A 21,542-nucleotide genomic window follows, 5' to 3' on the forward strand; every position below is an offset into this window, starting at 1 on the left:
TTTTTTTCATGACGACCAATAAAAAAACAAATTGTTACCCATTATGTTGTTTTTCATGCCGACCAATAAAAAACAACAGTGTTACCCCTTATGTTTTTTTTCATGACGACCAATAAAAAACAACAGTGTTACCCCTTATGTTTTTTTTCATGACGACCAATAAAAAACAACAGTGTTACCCCTTATGTTTTTTTTCATGATGACCAATAAAAAACAGCAGTCTTACCCCTTATGTTTTTTTTCATGACGACCAATAAAACCGACAGTGTTACCCCTTATGTTTTTTTTCATGACGACCAAAGAAAAACAACAGTGTTACCCCTTATGTTTTTTTTCATGACGACCAATAAAAAACCAAATTGTTACCCATTATGTTTTTTTTCATGACGACCAAAGAAAAACAACAGTGTTACCCCTTATCTTTTTTTTCATGACGACCAATAAAAAACCAAATTGTTACCCATTATGCTTTTTTTCATGATGACCAAAGAAAAACAACAGTGTTACCCCTTATGTTTTTTTTCATGACGACCAATAAAACCGACAGTGTTACCCCTTATGTTTTTTTTCATGACGACCAATAAAAAAACAAATTGTTACCCATTATGTTGTTTTTCATGCCGACCAATAAAAAACAACAGTGTTACCCCTTATGTTTTTTTTCATGACGACCAATAAAAAACAACAGTGTTACCCCTTATGTTTTTTTTCATGACGACCAATAAAAAACAACAGTGTTACCCCTTATGTTTTTTTTCATGATGACCAATAAAAAACAGCAGTCTTACCCCTTATGTTTTTTTTCATGACGACCAATAAAACCGACAGTGTTACCCCTTATGTTTTTTTTCATGACGACCAAAGAAAAACAACAGTGTTACCCCTTATGTTTTTTTTCATGACGACCAATAAAAAACCAAATTGTTACCCATTATGCTTTTTTTCATGATGACCAATAAAAAACAACAGTGTTACCCCTTATGTTGTTTTTCATGCCGACCAATAAAAAACAACAGTGTTAGCCCTTATGTTTTTTTTCATGACGACCAATAAAAAACTACAGTGTTACCCCTTATGTTTTTTTTCATGACGACCAATAAAAAACAACAGTGTTACCCCTTATGTTTTTTTTCATGATGACCAATAAAAAACAACAGTGTTACCCCTTATGTGGTTTTTCATGACGACCAATAAAAAACAACATTGTTACCCCTTATGGTTTTTTTCATGACGACCAACAAAAAACTACAGTGTTGCCCCTTATGTTTTTTTTCATGACGACCAATTATAAAACAACAGTGTTACCCCTTATGTTTTCTTTCATGACGACCAATAAAAAACAGCAGTCTTACCCCTTATGTTTTTTTTCATGACGACCAATAAAACCGACAGTGTTACCCCTTATGTTTTTTTTCATGATGACCAATAAAAAACAACAGTGTTACCCCTTAATTTCTTTTTTTCATGACGACCAATAAAAAACAACATTGTTACCCCTTATGTCTTTTTTTCATGACGACCAATAAAAACCGACAGTGTTACCCCTTATGTTTTTTTTCATGACGACCAATAAAAAACAACAGTGTTACCCCTTATGTTTTCTTTCATGACGACCAATAAAAAACAGCAGTCTTACCCCTTATGTTTTTTTTCATGACGACCAATAAAAACGACAGTGTTACCCCTTATGCTTTTTTTCATGACGACCAAAGAAAAACAACAGTGTTACCCCCTATGTTTTATTTGATCAATATCGACAGTGTTACCCCTTATGTTTATTTCAAGAAGGCCGATAAAAAACGACAGTTACCTCTCATGTTTTTTCCATGTTGACCAATAAAAAACAACAGTGGTACCCCTGTCGACGTTTTTGCAGGGATCTGAACATGAGCTGTTTAGAGTGATAACCTCCGAACTTAACAATGCACCATCAAGACACCGGTTAAAGACATCATAAAGGTTATACTTGACTTTATAATTCGCATGAAATAGAGATTAGAGTCTTCCAACAGAGGTCATCAACCGGACTTGAATCCCGGTCTCCAGGGGGTTAGGCAGAGTGCACTCCACTGCACCACTGAGGCGATGACAATACACTTCAATCAATCATCAATAGATAGATAGATAGATAGATAGATAAATACTTTAATAATCCCAGAGGGAAATTATTTTTGTCACGAACTCCAGATATACATACACAAATACACAAATAAATAAATAAATATTAAGAATAAAATATAACATATATATATCCATATCCATATATATCCATACACACACACACATATATATATATATATATATATGTATATATACATACATACAACATAAATACACATACATGCACAAAAGATAAAACCTAAGAAAAACAAAAATATACAAATAAAATTTTTTTTAAGGACAATATAAATATATATACAACACCATATATACACATACATATATATATATACATATACATATATATACATACATACATACATATATACACATATATACATACATACATACATATACACATACATACATATACACATATATATATACATATACATATATATACATACATACATACATACATACACAAAAGACAGCACTGTACAAAAAGAATTGTACAGTATTGTGCAAAAGGTGCAAGAATTATAGTCCTTGTTTGAGGTCAGAGATTACAGAGAGGGACGGTGTCTGACATTCTAAGGGAGGCGTTGTAAATTTTTATGGCCACAGGCAGGAAAGATTTCCTGTGGCGCTCTGTGGTGCATCTGGGTGAGAGGAATCTCCTGCTGAAGGTGCTCCTCTGCAGGGCCAGTGTGTCATAGAGAGGGTGTGAGACATTGTCCAAGATGGACTGAAACCTGGACAGCATCCTCCTCTCTGCCACGGTCGTCAGGGTGTCCAGTTCCTCCCCCACAACATCACCGGCCCTCCTAATCAGTCTTTCAAGTCTGTTGGTGTCTGCAACCCTCATCCCACTGCCCCAGCATGTGACAGCAAAGAAGATTGCACTGGCTACAACAGACTCGTAAAACATCCTCAGCATCGTCCGGCAGATGTTAAAGGACCTCAGCCTCCTGAGGCAAAAGAGTCGGCTTTGGCCTTTTTTGTAGACAGCCTCTGCATTTCTAGACCAGTCCAACTTGTTATTAAAGTACACCCCCAGGTACTTGTACTCCTCAACAGTAAAGACGATATACATGACATTAAAATGTATGTATGTATTTCTATTATTTCCCTTATGTTTTTTTTCATGACGACCAATAAAAAACAACAGTGTTACCCCTTATGTTTTTTTTCATGACGAACAATAAAAAACAACAGTGTTACCCCTTAATTTCTTTTTTTCATGACGACCAATAAAAAACAACAGTGTTACCCCTTATGTTTTTTTTCATGACGACCAAAGAAAAACAACAGTGTTACACCCTATGTTTTATTTGATAAATATCGACAGTGTTACCCCTTATGTTTATTTCATGACGGCCGATAAAAAACGACTGTTACCCCTCATGTTTTTTCCATGTTGACCAATAAAAAACAACAGTGGTACCCCAGTCGACGTTTTTGCGGGGATACAAACCTGAGCTGTTTAGAGAGTTAACCTCCGAACTTATCAATGCACCATCAAGACACTGAAAAAAGACAACACAATGGTTATACTTGACTTTATAATTCGCATGAAATAGAGATAAGATATCAACTGGACTTGAACCCCGGTCTCCAGGGGGTTAGCTCACAGCTCCCTCCACTTCCCACTGAGAATTTTATTTTAAATATATCTGTGGTTATATATGACATATATATGTGACATATATATGTGGTTAATAGACATGATAGCATTACGTTTCAAATGAAAGATATTGTGTTTTCCACAGAAATTGAGCCTTGGTCTCCAGTGGGTTAGCAGAGTGCACTCCACTGCACCACTGAGGCGATGACAATCCACAATAATCAATCATCAATAAAGAGGATATAGATGACATTAAAATGTATGTGTGTATTTCTATTATTTACCTTATGCATTTTTTCATGACGACCAATAAAAAACGACAGTGTTACCCCTTATGTTTTTTTTCATGACAACTGAAAAAAAACAACGTGTTACCCCTTAAATTTTATTTGACAAAGAGAACAGTGTTACCCCTTATGTTTTTTTCATGACGACCAATAAAAAACAACAGTGTTACCCCTTATGTTTTTTTTCATGACGACCAAAGAAAAATGACAGTGTCACCCCTCATGTTTCATTTGATAAAAACGACAGTGTTACCCCCTATGTTTTAATTGATCAATATCGACAGTGTTACCCCTTATGTTTTTTTCATGACAACCGATAAAAAAAAACACAGTGTTACCCCTTATGTTTCATTTGATAAAAACGACAGTGTTACCCCTCATGTTTCATTTGATTAAAACGACAGTGTTACCCCTTGTGTTTTTTTTCATGACGACCTAAGAAAAACAACAGTGTTACCCCTTATGTTTTTTTTCATGACGACCAATAAAAAACAACAGTGTTTCCCCTTATGTTTTTTTTCCCATGATGACTGATGAAAAACAACAGTGTTACCCCTTATATTCTATTTGACAAAGACAAGAGTGTAACCCCTTGTGTTTTTTCATGACGACCAATAAAAAACAACAGTGTTACCCCTTATGTTTTTATTCATGACGACTAATAAAAAACAAGTGTTACCCCTTATGTTTTTTTTCATGACGCTCAATAAAAAAACAACAGTGTCACCCCTCATGTTTCATTTGATAAAAACGACAGTGTTACCCCCTATGTTTTAATTGATAAATATCGACAGTGTTACCCCTTGTGTTTTTTTTCATGAAGACCAAAGAAAAACAACAGTGTCACCCCCTATGTTTTATTTGATAAATATGAACAGTGTTACCCCTTATATTTATTTCATTTTTTTTGCGGGGATCCGAACGTGAGCTGTTTAGAGTGTTAACCTCTGAACTTAACAATGCACCATCAAGAAAACGGATAACGTCATCGCAAAGGTTATTCTTGACTTTAAAATTCGCTTGAAATAGAGATATGAGTCTTCCAACAGATGACATCAACCAGACTTGAACCCCGGTCGCCAGGGGGTTAGGCAGAGTAAACCCCACTGCACCACTGAGGCGATGACAATACACAAAAATCAATCGTCAACAAAGAGGATATACATGACATTAAAATGTATGTGTATTTCTATTATTTCCCTTGTTTTTTTTCATGACGACCAATAAAAAACGACAGTGTTACCCCTTATAAAATATTTGACAAAGACAACAGTGTTACCCTTAGTTTTTTTTCATGACGACCAATAAAAAACCAAATTGTTACCCCTTATGCTTTTTTTCATGATGACCAATAAAAAACAACAGTGTTACCCCTTATGTTGTTTTTCATGACGACCAATAAAAAACAAGTGGTACCCCAGTCGATGTTTTTGCGGGGATACAAACCTGAGCTGTTTAGAGAGTTAACCTCCGAACTTATCAATGCACCATCAAGACACTGAAAAAAGACAACGCAATGGTTATACTTGACTTTATAATTCGCATGAAATAGAGATAAGATATCAACTGGACTTGAACCCCGGTCTCCAAGGGGTTAGCTCACAGCTCCCTCCACTTCCCACTGAGAATTGTATTTTAAATGTGTCTGTGGTTATATATGACATATATATGTGGTTAATAGACATGATAGCATTACGTTTAAAATGTACAGTATAAATCTGTACAACTAACCCAATGTACATGTTTTGTATCGATGTGGGGGAACATTTAGGCCATTATAATTTTTTCTTACCATTTGGCAGAAGCAGCAAACAGCAGTGCAATTGAGTACCATAATAAGAGAAAACATTGAAAAGTGTAGACTTTTATTCAGATTTCCCACTGTTGCCTCTCTGATGATCTCAGCATGCCACTGATTCACAACAAATCAAGCCATGTTTTTCAAAGCTAAAACCTTTCAGGCCTCCCTTCTCCATGTCCCTGGCAGACTTCCGTCCAGACCTTGGAGCATGATAAGGTGTGCAAGGGGTCGTCGGGACAAAGAGAACATTATTTTGGCTCGAACCACTGGCACGTTCCCTTGTACAGAACATCAAAAGCACACTGGGCAGATAGCCACACGTGAGACCTCGTCAAGCAGAACTATGCTACAAACCCCGACCTTGTGTCGTGGCTAGGCGAAACTCCCTACATCTGAGGAAGGGGGGAGATGTAACAGCATCCTCATCGTCAGGGTTGGGTTCTGAATCGACCCCGCACGTGCAGCCGAGGAAGCCAGCGGCGGCGGCCCCCTCACGTCAGAGAAGCTCAGGGACGGCCCTAGTCAGGGCAGGCAGCTGCTTGGCCTTGGAAGCAGATAGCACGGCTCCACATGCTAGGGGAGAATAGTTCAATCTGACTTTTGAGACAGGCGGACGTGTCAACAGGACGAATAGTTGATGACCTGCAGTGTTGCAATCCAAGTAACAATAGAACTCGATTTAAAACAACGCTACGTTGTCAGGTTGTTTTCCCGCATCCCTTCATTCTGCTGACCAACGTATGAATGTGGAAAAAATCAGCAAGAAACTACAGGAAGAGGAAAGCATTTAATTAATTGTAACAATGATAAAAAAAAAGATCAATCAACTTCTAATTGATGTGTTAACAGGCATGTTTGACAGTATCATATCGTATTCAGTGTAGCCAATGCAATTTTCTCTGTCTTGGTTGAAGTCTAGGGGGTACACAGAAGTCGGTTGTGTTCATGGAACACGGCCGACATGTCTTTCGTATCACCACAGGTTTCACTGTTTGTCTGTCTTGGTGCACCAATACCACACGATGAGAGTCTGTATAATAATTTAACGGACGACTGGAGAGATGGTGAGGGAAAAATCTGTTGGCGGGTTTCATTTAAGCAAGTGTCTGAGTTGATCCTGAAGGTTTTTCGAGTGTTCCACGCTAGAGAGGGAGTGAAAATAAGAAGGGATATGGGGGGGGGGGGGGGGAGAGACATTGTCAGTTAATTGAATAGTGTTGTGGCATTGGGTGGAGATAGCGATGCGGCAAAACAAAAAACAGCGCTCCATGTTTAGACTTACTTCTTTTGGATGGCCTCTTGTCTAAAATGAAACAAAATACTATCAGTTTTCACATCAAGATATTGTATTTCTTTGCATTTGACAATTTTAAAAAACACGATGATAACTATTAATAACTCACTGATATTGTAAGTGTGTGGTGATTATGGACATTTTTCTTAAACTCTGCAAGAAGAAAGATAGTTAGTGCTGATTTCTGACACCTTGTGATACACAACGGTATGACAGGCGAACATAAATAAGGCTATTCTCTTTACTTACATCCTCGGAGTGTAAAATGGCATCTTCCTGAATAACCATATTTCTGGCTGCTTGGCCGAGTAGCTGGATGAGACATTTAGGAGTAATTATGAAGTGCAGCGTCACATATTGGACAGTAAACTCAACAATATTCCCAACTTCCTCTATGCTACAAAATTGCAATGAGCAATTCCCTTCTTTGACCAGACAACAGGTACAATATAAACCAATGTATAGAGACTACAGATCATTGGAACCATTACCTTTATAATAAAGCTCTGTTATTATTATTCTATCAACGGTAGGCCTACAGGTTGATAGTCACAACAGAACCAATGTTAGGCTAGCCCGTTAGCACTTTTCAGGACCCCTTGATAGATCATAGCCTCCAAGGTCTTACCTCTTGACTACGCGATCCTTTTAACACTTGCCGAGTCAGAGCAATCACATCCCCGCTACATGTGCCCACTTTATCCGATAAAAGACCCTTGACCGACTGACCGAACCGCGGCTGGGTTTCTGCGGAAGACATGTTTCATTCTTGTTTATCCGAACTACGGTGCGCCCCATAGGACAAAACTCACTAGGTTTCTCAATGTCGTTTTTTTTGTTTGTTTTTTATATATATGAAATGCATTTTATCCATTTACCTCTAATACTTATAATTAAGAGCAAGTATTAACAATTGTTTCCTTTTTTTGGTAATATATAGCATTAATTACGGTTACAAATGTACGTTTATCGATAGGTCCTAATTCAATAATAGTCCAGATTGACAATCATTGGCCTAAATAACCTAAAATTGAACAGGGTACCATTAGGGGGATTGTTATTGGCACTACTCCAAGCGATAACTCATTTGAAGAAAAAAAAAACCGTATTTGAATAGATTATGGTGTCAAGGTAATGGCATTGAAGGACTCGGATAAAATAAATCCCATCCCTGTCTAAAGTCATTCTGCAGCATTTCCTTCACCGCGATTATTGGCCTAAATTAAATAAAAATAACAATTTGAACACTGAATAATATTTCTTCATCAGTGTCGTCAACATGGGCTTGCTTTTATTCCTTTTTGTGTTCTTGGTTGTTCTGATAGCTTTGTTGCTGCTTGTGAAGCTGACAGGATCGTCGAAGGGCCACGGGGGACCCCCACACCTGCCGGCGCTCCCGATCATCGGCAGTCTGCTCAGCCTGCGCAGTGACAGCCCGCCACACATCCTCTTCCAGAGTCTGCAGGAGAAATACGGACCGACGTATTCTCTAATGATGGGCGCGCATAAACTGATCCTGGTCAACCACCACGTGCACGCCAAGGAGGTTTTACTGAAGAAGGGGAAGATATTTGCCGGGAGACCCCGAAGTGTAGGCGTTCGCTAATCGAATAAAACCATATATTTTACATTATATCTTCTTAGTTTTTTCAATTCTATTTTCGTCCTCTTCATGCAGGCATACTTGGTTCTTAAGCTTACGTTGTTTGTTTATTTTTGTAACTTTTCATTTTCTTCCAGGTCACCACAGATGTACTGACCAGGGACGGGAAAGACATCGCGTTCGGGGACTACGGTCCCACCTGGAGGTTCCATCGGAAGATCGTGCACGGAGCCCTGTGCATGTTCGGGGAGGGCTCAGCCTCCATCGAGAAGATCGGTGAGTAAATCCAACGGTTGGTTCGGGTTGTCCCTACTGTTTCTCTTTAACCTCACTGTCTGCAACGCCTTTCTATTGTGAGATAGCCAACTCAAACTTTTAAAATTTAATTAAAAAAAAATCCAAGTTAAAGTCCGTTTCATGAAATTAACGCAGCTTTTACGCACGCAAGCTGTTTTCGCACGGATTCCTGATCATTCTTCACCATTACCAGTTTGCCAGGAGTCGCAGTCTCTGTGCACCGCCGTATCCGAGGCGGCCTTGCGCGATCTGCCGCTGGACCTGGCACCGGAGCTCACGCGGGCGGTCACCAACGTGATCTGCGCGCTCTGCTTCAACTCCTCGTACCGCCGGGGCGACCCGGAGTTCCAGTCCATGCTGGGCTACAGCCAGGGCATCGTGGACACCGTGGCCAAGGACAGCCTGGTGGATATCTTCCCCTGCTTGCAGGTAAGCCTCCAGCTGAGCCGGTTTCATCGTTGTTTAAATGTAAACGTCGTAATGTTTATGACAGGTAGGGGAAGGGGTGGACCTCAGAGTGGCCTATAACTTCCTGTGCCACACCCCAATGGACATACTGACGGGGAAAGCAGAATATTTACTATATACTTCTAACAGTATATCAGCATTTATTCTGTACTCTCGATCTGTATTGGGAGACTGGTAGGAGTACTCCAAGAGCACATCTACTCTTATCTTAGTAAAGAGTGACCTCTGACCCTTCCAGATCTTTCCCAACGCAGACCTGCGCCTTCTCAAGGACTGTGTAGCGGCCAGAGACAGTCTTCTGCAGAAGAAATATGATGAACACAAAGTAGGCCTAAACTTTTTACTATCAAAGAAGGTTTAATGAAATTGTTTGCAAATAAACAGGATTTGCAAAGTATAATATTATCAGTACAGCCCCATTGCATATATTTGATTATAAGTGAGTCTGAGGAAGTTCTCTCTCTCTCTCTCTCTCTCTCTCTCTCTCTCTCTCTCTCTCTCTCTCTCTCTCTCTCTCTCTCTCTCTCTCTCTCTCTCTCTCTCTCTCTCTCTCTCTCTCTCTCTCTCTCTCTGTCATTAAGCAGACACTATTATTCAAAGCGACTAAGATAGATCTCCCTAAAATCATCAATTTCTTTCAAATGCAATTTCAAAACATAGGAAACAGTTTCTCCAGCTAATGAAAAGGAATTTCAAATACATTTAATTAAGGGGGGGGGGGGGGGGGGGGACAACAAGGGGTGGGTCCAATGCGGATGTAGACAACTCATTTTTTAACAAAAGACATGAGGGTTTCAGACGTATGTTTTCCCCGACGCCTCTCCTGACAGGCCGACTACAGCGACCACGTGCAGAGGGACCTGCTGGACGCCCTGCTGCGGGCCAAGCGCAGCGCGGAGAACCACAACCTGACGGAGGCCGTGGGGCTGAGCGACGACCACGTGCTCATGACTGTCGGCGACATCTTTGGCGCTGGCGTGGAAACCACGACGACCGTGCTCAAATGGGCCGTCGCCTACCTCATCCATTACCCACAGGTGAGGGGCACGCACGCACACACACACACACACACACACACACACACACACACACACACACACACACACACACACACACACACACACACACACACACACACACACACACACACACACACACACGTGAATCATTTTGGTTAATTTTTAATGCCCCTACCCTGTGTGTGTGTGTGTGTGTGTGTGTGTGTGTGTGTGTGTGTGTGTGTGTGTGTGTGTGTGTGTGCATGCTCAGGTGCAGAAGCGTATACAGGAGGAGCTGGACAGCAGGGTGGGCCGTGACCGGACCCCCCAGATCAAAGACAGGGGGAGTCTGCCTTACCTGGAAGCCACCATCCGGGAGGTGCTGCGGATCCGCCCCGTCGCCCCCCTGCTCATCCCCCACGTGGCCCTCGCTGACACCAGGTATTGTAACACATACCCGCCCCCACACACATACACACAGAGCTCCAGGCATTACAGCAGGGGTACTCAACGTCTGGCTCGGGAACCCACAGGTTCTCCTTGTCAAATTCTTGGTCGTATAATACGAACAGTTGTGAATTTCTCATGGGGCAATTTGGGGCGTCAGAGCAGAAAGAAGTAGCAGTGAACATAAAATAATTCATGCTACATTTTGCCTGCTTAAGAAAACAAAATGATGCACTGATCTTTTAAATTTATGCTTTTGTTTTTCATAGTATCGGAAACTTTGCTGTAAGCAAAGGTGACCGGGTCATTATTAACCTGTGGTCACTGCACCATGACGAAAAGGAGTGGAAAAATCCAGAAATCTTTGACCCAGGTGAAGAATAAATTACATTGTTTGTGCTTAAATGTTTTGCATTAAACAGATTCAGATTTGTTTACCAGATGTGGTTCACATTCTGGTCCGTACCAGAAGACATTTTAAAGGCGTTTAAAACAGGATCTATGTGAGTACATCAGATTTGCGCCATTTGTTTACATGTGGCTCTGGATCCCTCTCTCCTCTCCTCTATTTCTAGGTCGTTTCCTGGACGCAGAGGGCTCGGGTGTGGCGCTCCCGTCTCCCAGCTACCTGCCGTTCGGTGCGGGCGTGCGGGTGTGTCTCGGGGAGAGCCTGGCCAAGATGGAGCTCTTCCTCTTCCTGTCGTGGACGCTGCAGCGTTTTACCTTCTCCGTGCCGGCGGGCCGGCCGCTGCCAAGCCTGGAGGGGAAGTTTGGGGTAGTTCTGCAGCCCGCCAAGTACGAAGTCCACGCCACACTGCGAGCGGGATGGGAGTCCTGATAGCCAGCTAGGAGGCGACCACACACTGGGGTTACCTGGTGTCGGGTTTGATATCAGGATTGTTTTGGGCGACTCAGTCTTCTTTTTCTAATGTATCTGTAAAAGGGGGCTGGGAACAATTCGTAAACGTTATAGGCTCAGTATCATGAAAAGAGGGTCCATTTCGATTACGTTTGAGTTTTTCACCAAAATCATCGCAAACATTTTGGCTAAGCTATGGTTAAGCATTAAGATATGCATGGCGACTTGAGTCCGAGGATCTTCACAGACGTGTGGACGGAGGCGTATAAACCTGACTTTATTGGAGTGTGCTGCGCTTCCTTTCAGTTCCGTCCGCTGTTCGATGAGAAGTATATCACTCACATTTCGATACGAAAAAACGCCACACAATTTAGCCATGGCATATCGAGTGGCAAATAACAGTTGAAGGGTGCATCATTGTGCAGCGTATTCTCAGAATCACTAGTAAATTGTGGGACTTGTTCGTATTCTAAACTCTTGAATGCTAATATGTTGTAGATACATTTTCTAATAATCAGGCGTTACACAATTATCGGTCAATAACATCATTTAATCATTTATACAATCCCAAAAACAATAAACATAATAAAAAAAAAAAGGAGAAATTTAGTAATTCATTACACAGATAACAAAATGAGCTTAAAGACAGAAAAACACCTGGCACCAGCAACTATAAGGCTTGTTGGTGCTAAAAGTAGAAAAGTGCTGATTTTGGAGAGTAAAAAGTTAACAAATCAGTTAAAGAGGAACATTGTAATCAGTGCAGTGTTGCGCTTTAAATGGCAGCCTTCCAACAATTGAACTTCATTTAAGAACTATAACTAACTTGAAAAACAGAAATGAGAAAGTACTCTCAGTTCAAATGTATGCATTTATAGGCATTAATAACATTATTGATGTTTGAACCAAGCATAATTTCAAGTCTGAAAAATAAACGTATTCAGAGCTTTACAATTGCTGGTTATTGATGTTAGTTACGTACGAGTACAATGAGTTGTAGATGACATGTACAATACATTTTCTTACAAAAATAGTGATGGCCTACATTGTTTTGAAAATCAGGCAGAATAGACATGAATGTATACTCTCATGATACGCAGAAAATATGTTAAACTTGCTTCTTTCTATTCTTAGCAGGCCAATAATGTTCAATGTCCTTTTTAATATTTATTTTTAATGCATCAGACATTGAACCACATAATTATCCATGTATTACTTGTGTAACTATAATGACAACAATTTTTTGTACAATATTAAGAAATCAAACATAAACATCTATGTTCATACATGTATTTTGTGATATTTATGCCCGACTCTGTCTCCTGAATGTTTAAAAAAGTACAGTGTGATAAAAAGGCCTGTTACAGTTCCGTATTGCGATCGTTTATATTTTTCTGATAAGAAGCTACATTTGCATATCCCAGACCTAAGGCAGTGACCATGATGACCCTTAATCAAACTGTTAAGGGAATTAATGTATTGCTAAACTAATTTCTCTGACTACTTTACGGATTTTTTCAAACAAATTTACATCATGTTTGTAATGCCATTACTTAAGGTTGACAACATACTCTCCCTGGTGGCCGACATCAGAATTACATTCAACGTTTCACTAGATTAGGTGCGAGTGAGCTAGATAAACACGTCCCAGACACCACCATCACACCCAGCTCTATACAGAAGGCTACCACAGCGCAGTGAAGGCGTTAGTTTTACAGTTCATGAGAAATAACAAATGATTCACGTTAATGGGCTACACAGGCATACTGGCCAGTACTGAACGTGGCAGGATGAACAAAAGGTGGAAAAGATTCACCAGTGGACAGATTCATAGTCAGTAGAAGCTATGAACAGACAGGAAAAATCATTTGCTTCCTAGATATTCACAAATACAAATTCGTATTGTCTGTGACTACTATACTATAGTAGTTGTTTAATTGCATAGACTTTAAACCCTCATTAAAAAAGTTAATTTATTCTACGATAGGAAGTTGCTCTACAACAGGGAGTAATTTATTCTACAGGAGGTAGTTGTTCTGCAACAGGAAGTGGGGAGGAGCCAGCCTGAGCTGTGCTTGCAGCGTTTGTGTTGGCTAACACAGATTGTCCTGTGCCTTAAGCCTTACCAACAAAACAACTACAAAATAAATCATTGAAACAAATCTAGAACATTACGACTATAAAAAAAAACACCAACATTTTGGCACCACAACAGGTCATCATCATTGTTCAGCTGTGGATTGTTTAAAGTTATTGTACAAAAGAACCCAAATAAAATGGTTCACAATCACAGATCCATAAACATCTTTCCATTTTGAAACCTCAGACCCACTGAAACAAAATTTGTTTTCTTGTATAAATTTAGGATTATGGCATAAAGATTACATTTGCTACCACAGGGGGCATGGTGGGGTTCCACTGCCTGGCCATCTTTAGCTACTAAGGGTCGATGTTTGGCTTGGGCCACAACCCCTAACTGGAAGGAGTTTTGGATGTTGCCGCGTATTCCTGTAGGTTTCTTCTGTTCTATAGCACCACCTTCTAAGACACCAGGCAAGGCTAAGTGGAGACGCTAATAAGCAGGCCCAAAGGGTTCACATAGTGATAAAGAGTGTATGGGCTACAACATTCGAGACTGAGACCTCAATCCTTATCTAGTAGGGACACCCAGCCCCATTTGGCAAAACTGGGACAGCCAATGCGATTTTTTAACCCGCTTGACGAAACTTCCCAAAATTCTCCATGGATTATTTAACCGCATCCCTGACCCCCCAGACGCATGTACACGTCATTAAGACCACCGTCAAAAAAACACACTCCGTGTCAGTCCAAACATTTGAACGCAGCAAACAGCAAACATCCGAACTCAATGTGCGTGCCAGAAGAACAATCAACAGCCTCCTTCTAGTGTTGGATAGATTGTTCTGGAATCCCACAGCGGATTACCTGAGAGCCCTGGTGCATGTCCCTCTGTCCTGATCGATGTCCGGGTTCCGTGCGACGGCCCGAGCACTACAGCTATCACACGCCGGGATCTCCTCCTTTGTATCCTCCTCTTCCTCCCCCTTCTCCTCTTTCACCTCTCCTTCCTCTTCATCTTCCTCCTCCTCCTCCTCCTCCTCCTCCTCCTCCTCCTCCTCCTGCTCCTCACGACCCAGGAAGCCATGCTGGTCCCACAGGTCCTGGCCGTCGCACACCTCAATGCCCGAGTCCCCCGTGAAGCGCCGGTAGCGGGCCGGGGTCAGGTCTCGCTGGGGCCCGGGGCCCCCAGCGCCACCCCCGCCGCTCAGGGCCGGGCCCGCCTGGCTCTGGAGGGGGTCAGCCGTGGCGGTGCTGCCTAGTAGGGGGTCCGCTCCCCTGGAACACCTCGCGGCCTCCTCCTCCTCCTCCTCGCTCCCGGGGCGACGGAGGGCCGTCAGAGGGTGGAGGGCTGTGTCGGGGGGGACCGGATACTCTGGTGGGCTGTAGGGGGGAGGGGGCATGGCCGGGGTGTCGGCCACCTCCTCGTAGGTGGGCAGCAGGTAGTCGGGGAGGAATCCTGTGGACAGGGGAACATTGTTCTGAGAGGGGGATCCACTTTCGGTGGTCAACCTCGTTGTACCACAGACTGAATGCTCAGCCGATCCATCACTTTAACATATATATATTTAACGTATATAGAATAATAAGTATCATTCAATAATATACCATATTGTAATCACACCATATATTGGAATAATCCTTCTCTTTTGTAGAGTTATCTTCTCTGTATCAAATAAAATGCAGAAAAGTCACTCTACCATAAAACACAAGCAAGACAGAAACTGTAGGAAAGAAATACACAACTCTTAGAGAAAATCTGAATCTATTCATAGATAGACGGGAAGAGAAAGATAAGAGAGTATGTATGCACGTTCTCCATTTCAACATAGCCTTTTTACTCTTGAATCTTGACAGCGCGAAACAGTGACAAAGACACACGACCCCACAGGGACTCACTGAGGTACAGGGGCAGCTGGGTGTTGTTGCGGGCCTCGCGGTAGGCGATGAGGTTGATCTCATTCTGCCGCCGCTGCTGCTGGAAGCGCTGCTTGGAGCGCCGGTGCTGGCACACACAACAGCAGGTGAGGAGTATGATGAGGGTCCACACCAACCAGAACCCTGAGCCCCACAGAGAGAGATCCCCCCCCCCCCCCAGAGCGTTAGCACACAACAGAGGAGATCTAAGACACAAGGAGGGACCCTCTTATTGATGAGGGTCCGCCAAGCAGAACCCCGAGGGACCTACTGACCGTGGAGCAGGCAGACAACTGAAATAAAGAACGGAGAAGAAGTCTTTGCAGAAAAACGTTGTTTATATACGCAATGCAATTTTGGTTTGGACTCTTTACTTTCCGTCGTTAAGACCATGGGGGAACGAAATGAGATCAGTAAAAGATTTTGACAAATCGTACACAAAGTTTGCACTGCTGTCATCTGCTAGGAGGACACATGAGAGAGTTAGGATTCACAAGGTAAGATTCTTACATGATGGGGGTTTAATAAGTAATAATAATAAAAAAATGTTTTGCAACGTCACCAGATTCACAATGTTATCGAAAAAAACACAGCGTGTATAATATACCACAACATGTTTGATATCGCTGTGAAATCAGGCCTTTTTGGCTGCAGCAGTCACAAATAGACTCCCAAATACTGAGTTTGGTACAGAGTCCCCCAATGCTTATAATGTATGAATGAATGAATTAAATCATCCCGCAATTTACATAGATTTTTGCACTTGAAACATATGATCTGAACTGGGAGAAGTAAGTTTGCACAGTATAGGCAGAAGCACAGATAAGAGAGAGAGCGAGAGCGAGAGCGAGAGAGAGATCACTAGACTGAGAGTGTTGTTTGGTATAGGATGGGAACGCTGGCTTATTTAAAGGGAATGCGGCCCGGCGGGAACATGATATGCATCCGCCGCTAGTCGCTCCCAGTCGCTAGACGGGTAAACAAGTCCAGACAGACAGACACACATGCTGGCAGACAGACAGAAGCAGATGAGACAGGCACAAAAACAAGCAATCAGTCAGACAAGACAGGCAGAGAGACAGGCAACTCTCTTGGCCTTTTCAGGAGGGGTAGGCTCATGATCAGGGCCACAACACACATTCCCTGTCTCATGTCATGTCGCATACGTCCGATTATCTAGGCTGTGAAATGGAACCATGGAACAAGGTGACAAATGGGCCGTTGTGGTATGAATAGAAAGCTGTCAGGGAGAGCTCAGGGAGAGGGGTGTCGATGTGTCTGTGAACATCTAGCGAGCGAGCGAGCATGACGTCAGGATGTGTTATTTAAGTGTCCAGCCGGCAGGGAGCCAAGAGAGGCCGAAAAAACAAGAGCAGAGCAGACATGAAACACACATGAGCCTGACCGTGTCGAGCGAGTTGAACCACTCTGATTTGCAATGGGCTATGGCGGCAACATGCAAATATGCTTCTGTCTATGCATTATTGGTAAGCATGCATTGTAAGCGACAGCGAACGACTACTCACACCACAGTTCGTAGTAGTAGCTGCAGCACTGCGTCTCTCCGCAGCAGTGGCCCGCATCACATATGTAGCTTCTGTTGTTGGCTCCCTGGCACACCAGGGCGTTCTGAAGGGACACAAAACATCACGATTGGTTTAAGAAAACACTTGGGGAATCTTCACGTACGTGCGGCCAAAGAAGTACCAACAGATCTGAGCCTGAGTAATCTTGTACCAAGTATCTCTTTCTTCTCCGTGTGTTGGATGTTTGAAATACCTCTACAGATACTCATTTACAGAAGAATTCAAAAATAGATTACGCTTTGCTATGACTATGCCGAGGTTGACAACTTACAAGCAAACAGCAACTCTTAAAAACGAGTCTGACTATAACTAACTCATTGTGGATGGATCACGATTGACATCTACCATATAGTTAGTAGTGTTAGTAGTAGTAGTATCCCAGGAGTAGCAGAAGTAGTATTAGACCGTTTTGTTACCTGTTTGGTACCCCATATGAAAGACATGACAGCACCATTAATTACAGAGGAAGACTAAGAGGTCTTCGCTCTTCTTGCTGAAGAGGGGCGACTGAATAAGCCCAGTGCTATCTTGAAACCGCAATTCGGAATCGGACGCCCGACGTGTTGCCAGAAACCTTCCCCATCCAAGAGTAAACAAACCTTCCCCATCCAAGAGTAAACAAACCTTCCCCATCCCTTTCCATTAAGCCCAGTAATCGCATAGACCCCGAGCAGACGAACTCTCCTCCTGATCGCCATCTACACTACAGGCTTCTGACATTTCTCCTCAAATGTCAAACGCCCAATCCAAGTTTAGCAGGTTGAACTTACTCAAAAACGACACCAGCGGGGATACATAAGATAATATGTCCCGTTTTAGTTGAGACAGCAGACAAAAAACTAAAATGTACAGTAAACATGTCTATCAATAGGAGTAGTAAAAAAGCTAGAAGAAAGATAATACATGCAATGACATAAGCAGTTGAGGTATCAACTGCTTATCATAATTAATGCGTGTAAATCAGTGGCTATCTACTACAATCATCTGGACCTGGTACACTCACGCCATTACAAAATAAGCACTTATATTGTTTTGTACCTACATATTTATACTGGATGTAAACTGTGTATTTTGCTGCTGTGAAACTATTGCAAAGAAATTAAAAAGTAACGTTACACGTACTTTTAGTTACACGATGTAGAGTATACATTAGTCATTTACACGTTAAAGAAGGATTATATATGGAAGCGTAGGCACTACCTAGTACAATGTGGGAACTCCCTTCTCGGTGAACTATGGTGGATATAAATGAAAGAGAAAGGTAATTTTAGAGAGAGCCTGAGAGAGCTAACCAGCGGGGCTAATAACGTTATACAACCTAGTTTACCTCTGGGACCGTCGGCAACGTGGTCGGATCTGTTCCTTCCACGTCTAGTTTCATCATACCCATCGTTTTAGAGTTGAGTAATTAATCCCGTTGGAAACTGAAAACATTTGACATTCTTCCCTTCGTATGTTGTATGCTCCGCAAAACAAAACAAGCTACTCAGACAGGGAGCACAGTAGACCCGCCTCTTCCTAGCACTCCGATTGGTCAGGGTTATGGGTCATTCAATTCCTGGAATAGTAATTGGCTAGTTAGGTTGTCATTTAAACGACTGCACCTCGTTTCCAGGGGAATCAAACCAGGTAACCTTATGAACTCTGTGTGCAGGTGTGAAAACAAATTATTGTTCTAACACTTGTTAATAATAAAGAAACAAGTTAAAGTTAAAGTTAGAATTCTAAAGCGTATGATCCAAATAAACAATTCTCACAATCGTCAATAATGTTTGTAGATCCAACCTACTTAATCTATGAGACTATTTAATAAATAAATTATAGAATCGGACACTGAATTTACAGTCAAGGTTAAATCTGGTAACTCTGTTATCTCTGTTAAGTAATATTTATCACGTGTAGTGCAATTAACATTCGTGGAAAATGTTTCAACCAATGTTTTCCCTACAGTATCCCTACAGTATCCTTATTATGTCCTTGACCATGTCATATAATGAGATTCTATGCACCCTAAAACAAAAGTTCCCAAAGGTAATTTGAATTGTATTATTAATCTAATGTCGTAAACTGTTGGTTGACCTCCAACAATAAACTGGAGCTATATAATTACGGGATGAATAGTCATGACCTATATTTTTATACCGATAATCTGAAATATATATTAGAACTATATCAGTACCATACACATAAATGTATAATTCTTAATCATTGTGTTGTTGAACTCATCGGGCAACGCAATATGCTCTCAATCTTGTTGAATCCCTGTAATTGAGCAGAAGACTTGTAACAGACAAAGTAAAAGGCAGTAGGGAAACAACGTATAATTAAGATCCACTTGGAATGAGAATCCATATGCAGACACTTAAAGCGACCGGGATGAAAAGCTGAAAGGCCTCTTTTTTATAAACCAAGGCCAAAGCAGGGACACAAACTAGTCATGAAAAAAATAGGAAAATCGTTAACAAACTTCCAAAATTTTTTTGAAATGGAGAACCCTAAGCTTGAATGGGCTACAAAGGACAAGATAACACAGCAAACCATAATGTGAACGGACAATTGGTTTATTAATTAAAAAAATACCAGTAGGGGATAGGTAATGTGTCACTCTGATAGACACTTAAGGAAACAAATCAACATTATGTAAACCAAGGTGAAGGAGAGAGGGAATGGATTTTTCAGATTTACTTTAATCATACAATAATCATTCATTCAAAGCAAAATATTAATAAATACATGCAAGTAGTTACAGGCCTCTCAGAGAGAAGGTATTTCTCCTCTTTCTCTCCCCTCTCTCTCCCTCTCTCTCTCTCATTCCTCCCTTTCCCCTATCAGAACCGTCTCTCTCTCCTACCCCTCTTTCCCTCCTCCCTCTTGTTCTCTTCTCCCACTCTCCTTCTTCCTCTCTCCCCTCCCTCTTATTAGCTCCCTCTCTTGTTCAATCTCTTTCCTCCTCCCCTTTTCTCTATCTCTCCTTTACCTCTCCCCCCTTTGCTACCCTCCCGTTCTCTCTCCCCCTTCTCACGCGCCTCCCTTCCCTAATGCTCCCTCTCTCTCTTATCCCTAGCCTCTCTATCCTTCTACCTTGCTTACTTGTTCCTCCTTCTCCATCTCCCTTCCCTTCACCCCCCTCTCCTTCTCTCTCTCTCTCTCTCTCTCTCTCTCTCTCTCTCTCTGTCTGTCTGTCTGTCTGTCTGTCTGTCTGTCTGTCTGTCTGTCTGTCTGTCTGTCTGTCTGTCTGTCTGTCTGTCTGTCTGTCTGTCTGTCTGTCTCTCTCTCTCTCTCTCTCTCGCTCTCTCTCTCGCTCTCTCTCTCTTTGCAAGATTCCTCTCCTCAGGGGCAGTTCTTTGAACCTTTCAGCCCAGTTCAGGAGGAACAAAAGCAAACAAATCACATTGTCCTTTCAGGAATTTCTTCTTGTCTTCCATCGCCTTTCATGGCCCCTCCTCCTCCTCTCTCTCTCTCTCTCTCTCTCTCTCCTTCTCTGGGACCATGCTTTGCCCTGGCAGCCGCCACCACATTCAGGGTCTCCAGAAGTCAATAGCCTCCTCACATCCCGGCTTGACAAGTCAGGAGGATACACGCTAATCCCTTTAATCTGGCCTTTCTCCTGCGCGCAGCCACAGGGAGAAAGGCAGCCCAGAGAGTAATCCTGTCGGGGAGACAATAGGATTAAGGGCCCGACCCCGGCCTCCGACAATCAGGTACCCAGTGACTGATCTCTGGGTCCAAAGCAGCAGCCCGGGCCACTTGCTTCAATGTGACTTATTTTGTAATGGTGGTGGGGCGGAGGACGGAGGGTGGAGGGCGGAGGGTGGAGGGAAGGGTGGTGGCTGGGGGGAGTCTTTCTTTTAAGAGGGGCCGCTGGAGGTCCTCTTACCTCTCTGACAGCACCCCCCCCCCCCCCCCCCCCCCCCCCCGAGTGGAGACCCCCGGGAATGACTGACAGGTAGGAGAGGAGGGAGGGGGTGCTTGTGCTGTTGTAGGGGAGGTGGTGGTCAGATATAGACTTGTGGTAAGGACTGGTGGTATGCGTGTTTGTGGTGTTGAGGGCAAGCGTGCACGGATGCGTGCACGGATGCGTGCACGGATGCGTGCACGGATGCGTGCATGCGGACACAAGCGCTACAAGTTGGCTGTGGACTGTTTCATCATATCGCTCATTCATCAGGGCGTGGACAG

At 42.4% G+C, this 21,542-nt stretch overlaps 3 protein-coding genes across 4 annotated transcripts; 1 reads left to right on the top strand and 2 right to left on the bottom strand.

Moving 5' to 3' along the window:
• Positions 1-6,583: 6,583 nt before the first annotated feature.
• Positions 6,584-7,916, bottom strand: borcs7 (BLOC-1 related complex subunit 7). The gene is made up of 5 exons (XM_060072564.1): positions 7,738-7,916; positions 7,359-7,421; positions 7,219-7,262; positions 7,098-7,118; positions 6,584-6,957 (listed from the first exon to the last, which is right to left on the bottom strand). Exons 1-5 carry the CDS (start codon positions 7,867-7,869, stop codon positions 6,906-6,908), a joined length of 312 nt encoding a protein of 103 aa, XP_059928547.1. The 5' UTR covers positions 7,870-7,916; the 3' UTR covers positions 6,584-6,905.
• Positions 7,917-8,275: 359 nt separating this feature from the next.
• LOC132472788 (steroid 17-alpha-hydroxylase/17,20 lyase) lies at positions 8,276-12,451 on the top strand. Its single transcript, XM_060072561.1, has 8 exons — positions 8,276-8,700; positions 8,850-8,988; positions 9,203-9,438; positions 9,716-9,802; positions 10,308-10,514; positions 10,747-10,916; positions 11,192-11,295; positions 11,498-12,451. Exons 1-8 carry the CDS (start codon positions 8,389-8,391, stop codon positions 11,758-11,760), a joined length of 1,518 nt encoding a protein of 505 aa, XP_059928544.1. The 5' UTR covers positions 8,276-8,388; the 3' UTR covers positions 11,761-12,451.
• On the bottom strand, positions 12,311-18,882 carry wbp1la (WW domain binding protein 1-like a). 2 transcript variants are annotated; one of them, XM_060072562.1, is made up of 4 exons: positions 18,691-18,882; positions 17,304-17,406; positions 15,760-15,921; positions 12,311-15,319 (listed from the first exon to the last, which is right to left on the bottom strand). In XM_060072562.1, exons 1-4 carry the CDS (start codon positions 18,751-18,753, stop codon positions 14,724-14,726), a joined length of 924 nt encoding a protein of 307 aa, XP_059928545.1. In that variant the 5' UTR covers positions 18,754-18,882; the 3' UTR covers positions 12,311-14,723. The 2 variants fall into 2 exon arrangements, with proteins under 2 accessions (XP_059928545.1, XP_059928546.1); XM_060072563.1 differs by lacking the exon at positions 18,691-18,882 and adding an exon at positions 17,780-17,931.
• Positions 18,883-21,542: the final 2,660 nt, after the last annotated feature.

This window comes from Gadus macrocephalus, chromosome 15, assembly GCF_031168955.1.
Source record: "Gadus macrocephalus chromosome 15, ASM3116895v1".
Classification (NCBI taxonomy): Eukaryota; Metazoa; Chordata; class Actinopteri; order Gadiformes; family Gadidae; genus Gadus; species Gadus macrocephalus.

Excerpts from the sequence above, each read along its gene's own strand:
- borcs7 (XM_060072564.1), bottom strand. The coding sequence starts at position 7,869 with ATGTCTTCCGCAGAAACCCAGCCGCGGTTCGGTCAGTCGGTCAAGGGT. Across the intron at positions 7,263-7,358 it reads CCATTTTACACTCCGAGGAT|AGTTTAAGAAAAATGTCCAT; the intron begins GTAAGTAAAGAG and ends TTCTTCTTGCAG. Across the intron at positions 6,958-7,097 it reads CAAGAGGCCATCCAAAAGAA|CGTGGAACACTCGAAAAACC; the intron begins GTAAGTCTAAAC and ends CTCCCTCTCTAG.
- LOC132472788 (XM_060072561.1), top strand. The coding sequence starts at position 8,389 with ATGGGCTTGCTTTTATTCCTTTTTGTGTTCTTGGTTGTTCTGATAGCT. Across the intron at positions 8,701-8,849 it reads TTGCCGGGAGACCCCGAAGT|GTCACCACAGATGTACTGAC; the intron begins GTAGGCGTTCGC and ends ATTTTCTTCCAG. Across the intron at positions 10,917-11,191 it reads GTGGCCCTCGCTGACACCAG|TATCGGAAACTTTGCTGTAA; the intron begins GTATTGTAACAC and ends TGTTTTTCATAG.
- wbp1la (XM_060072562.1), bottom strand. The coding sequence starts at position 18,753 with ATGGGTATGATGAAACTAGACGTGGAAGGAACAGATCCGACCACGTTG. Across the intron at positions 15,922-17,303 it reads CTACTACTACGAACTGTGGT|GGTTCTGGTTGGTGTGGACC; the intron begins GTGAGTAGTCGT and ends TGTGGGGCTCAG. Across the intron at positions 15,320-15,759 it reads CCAGCTGCCCCTGTACCTCA|GATTCCTCCCCGACTACCTG; the intron begins GTGAGTCCCTGT and ends CCCTGTCCACAG.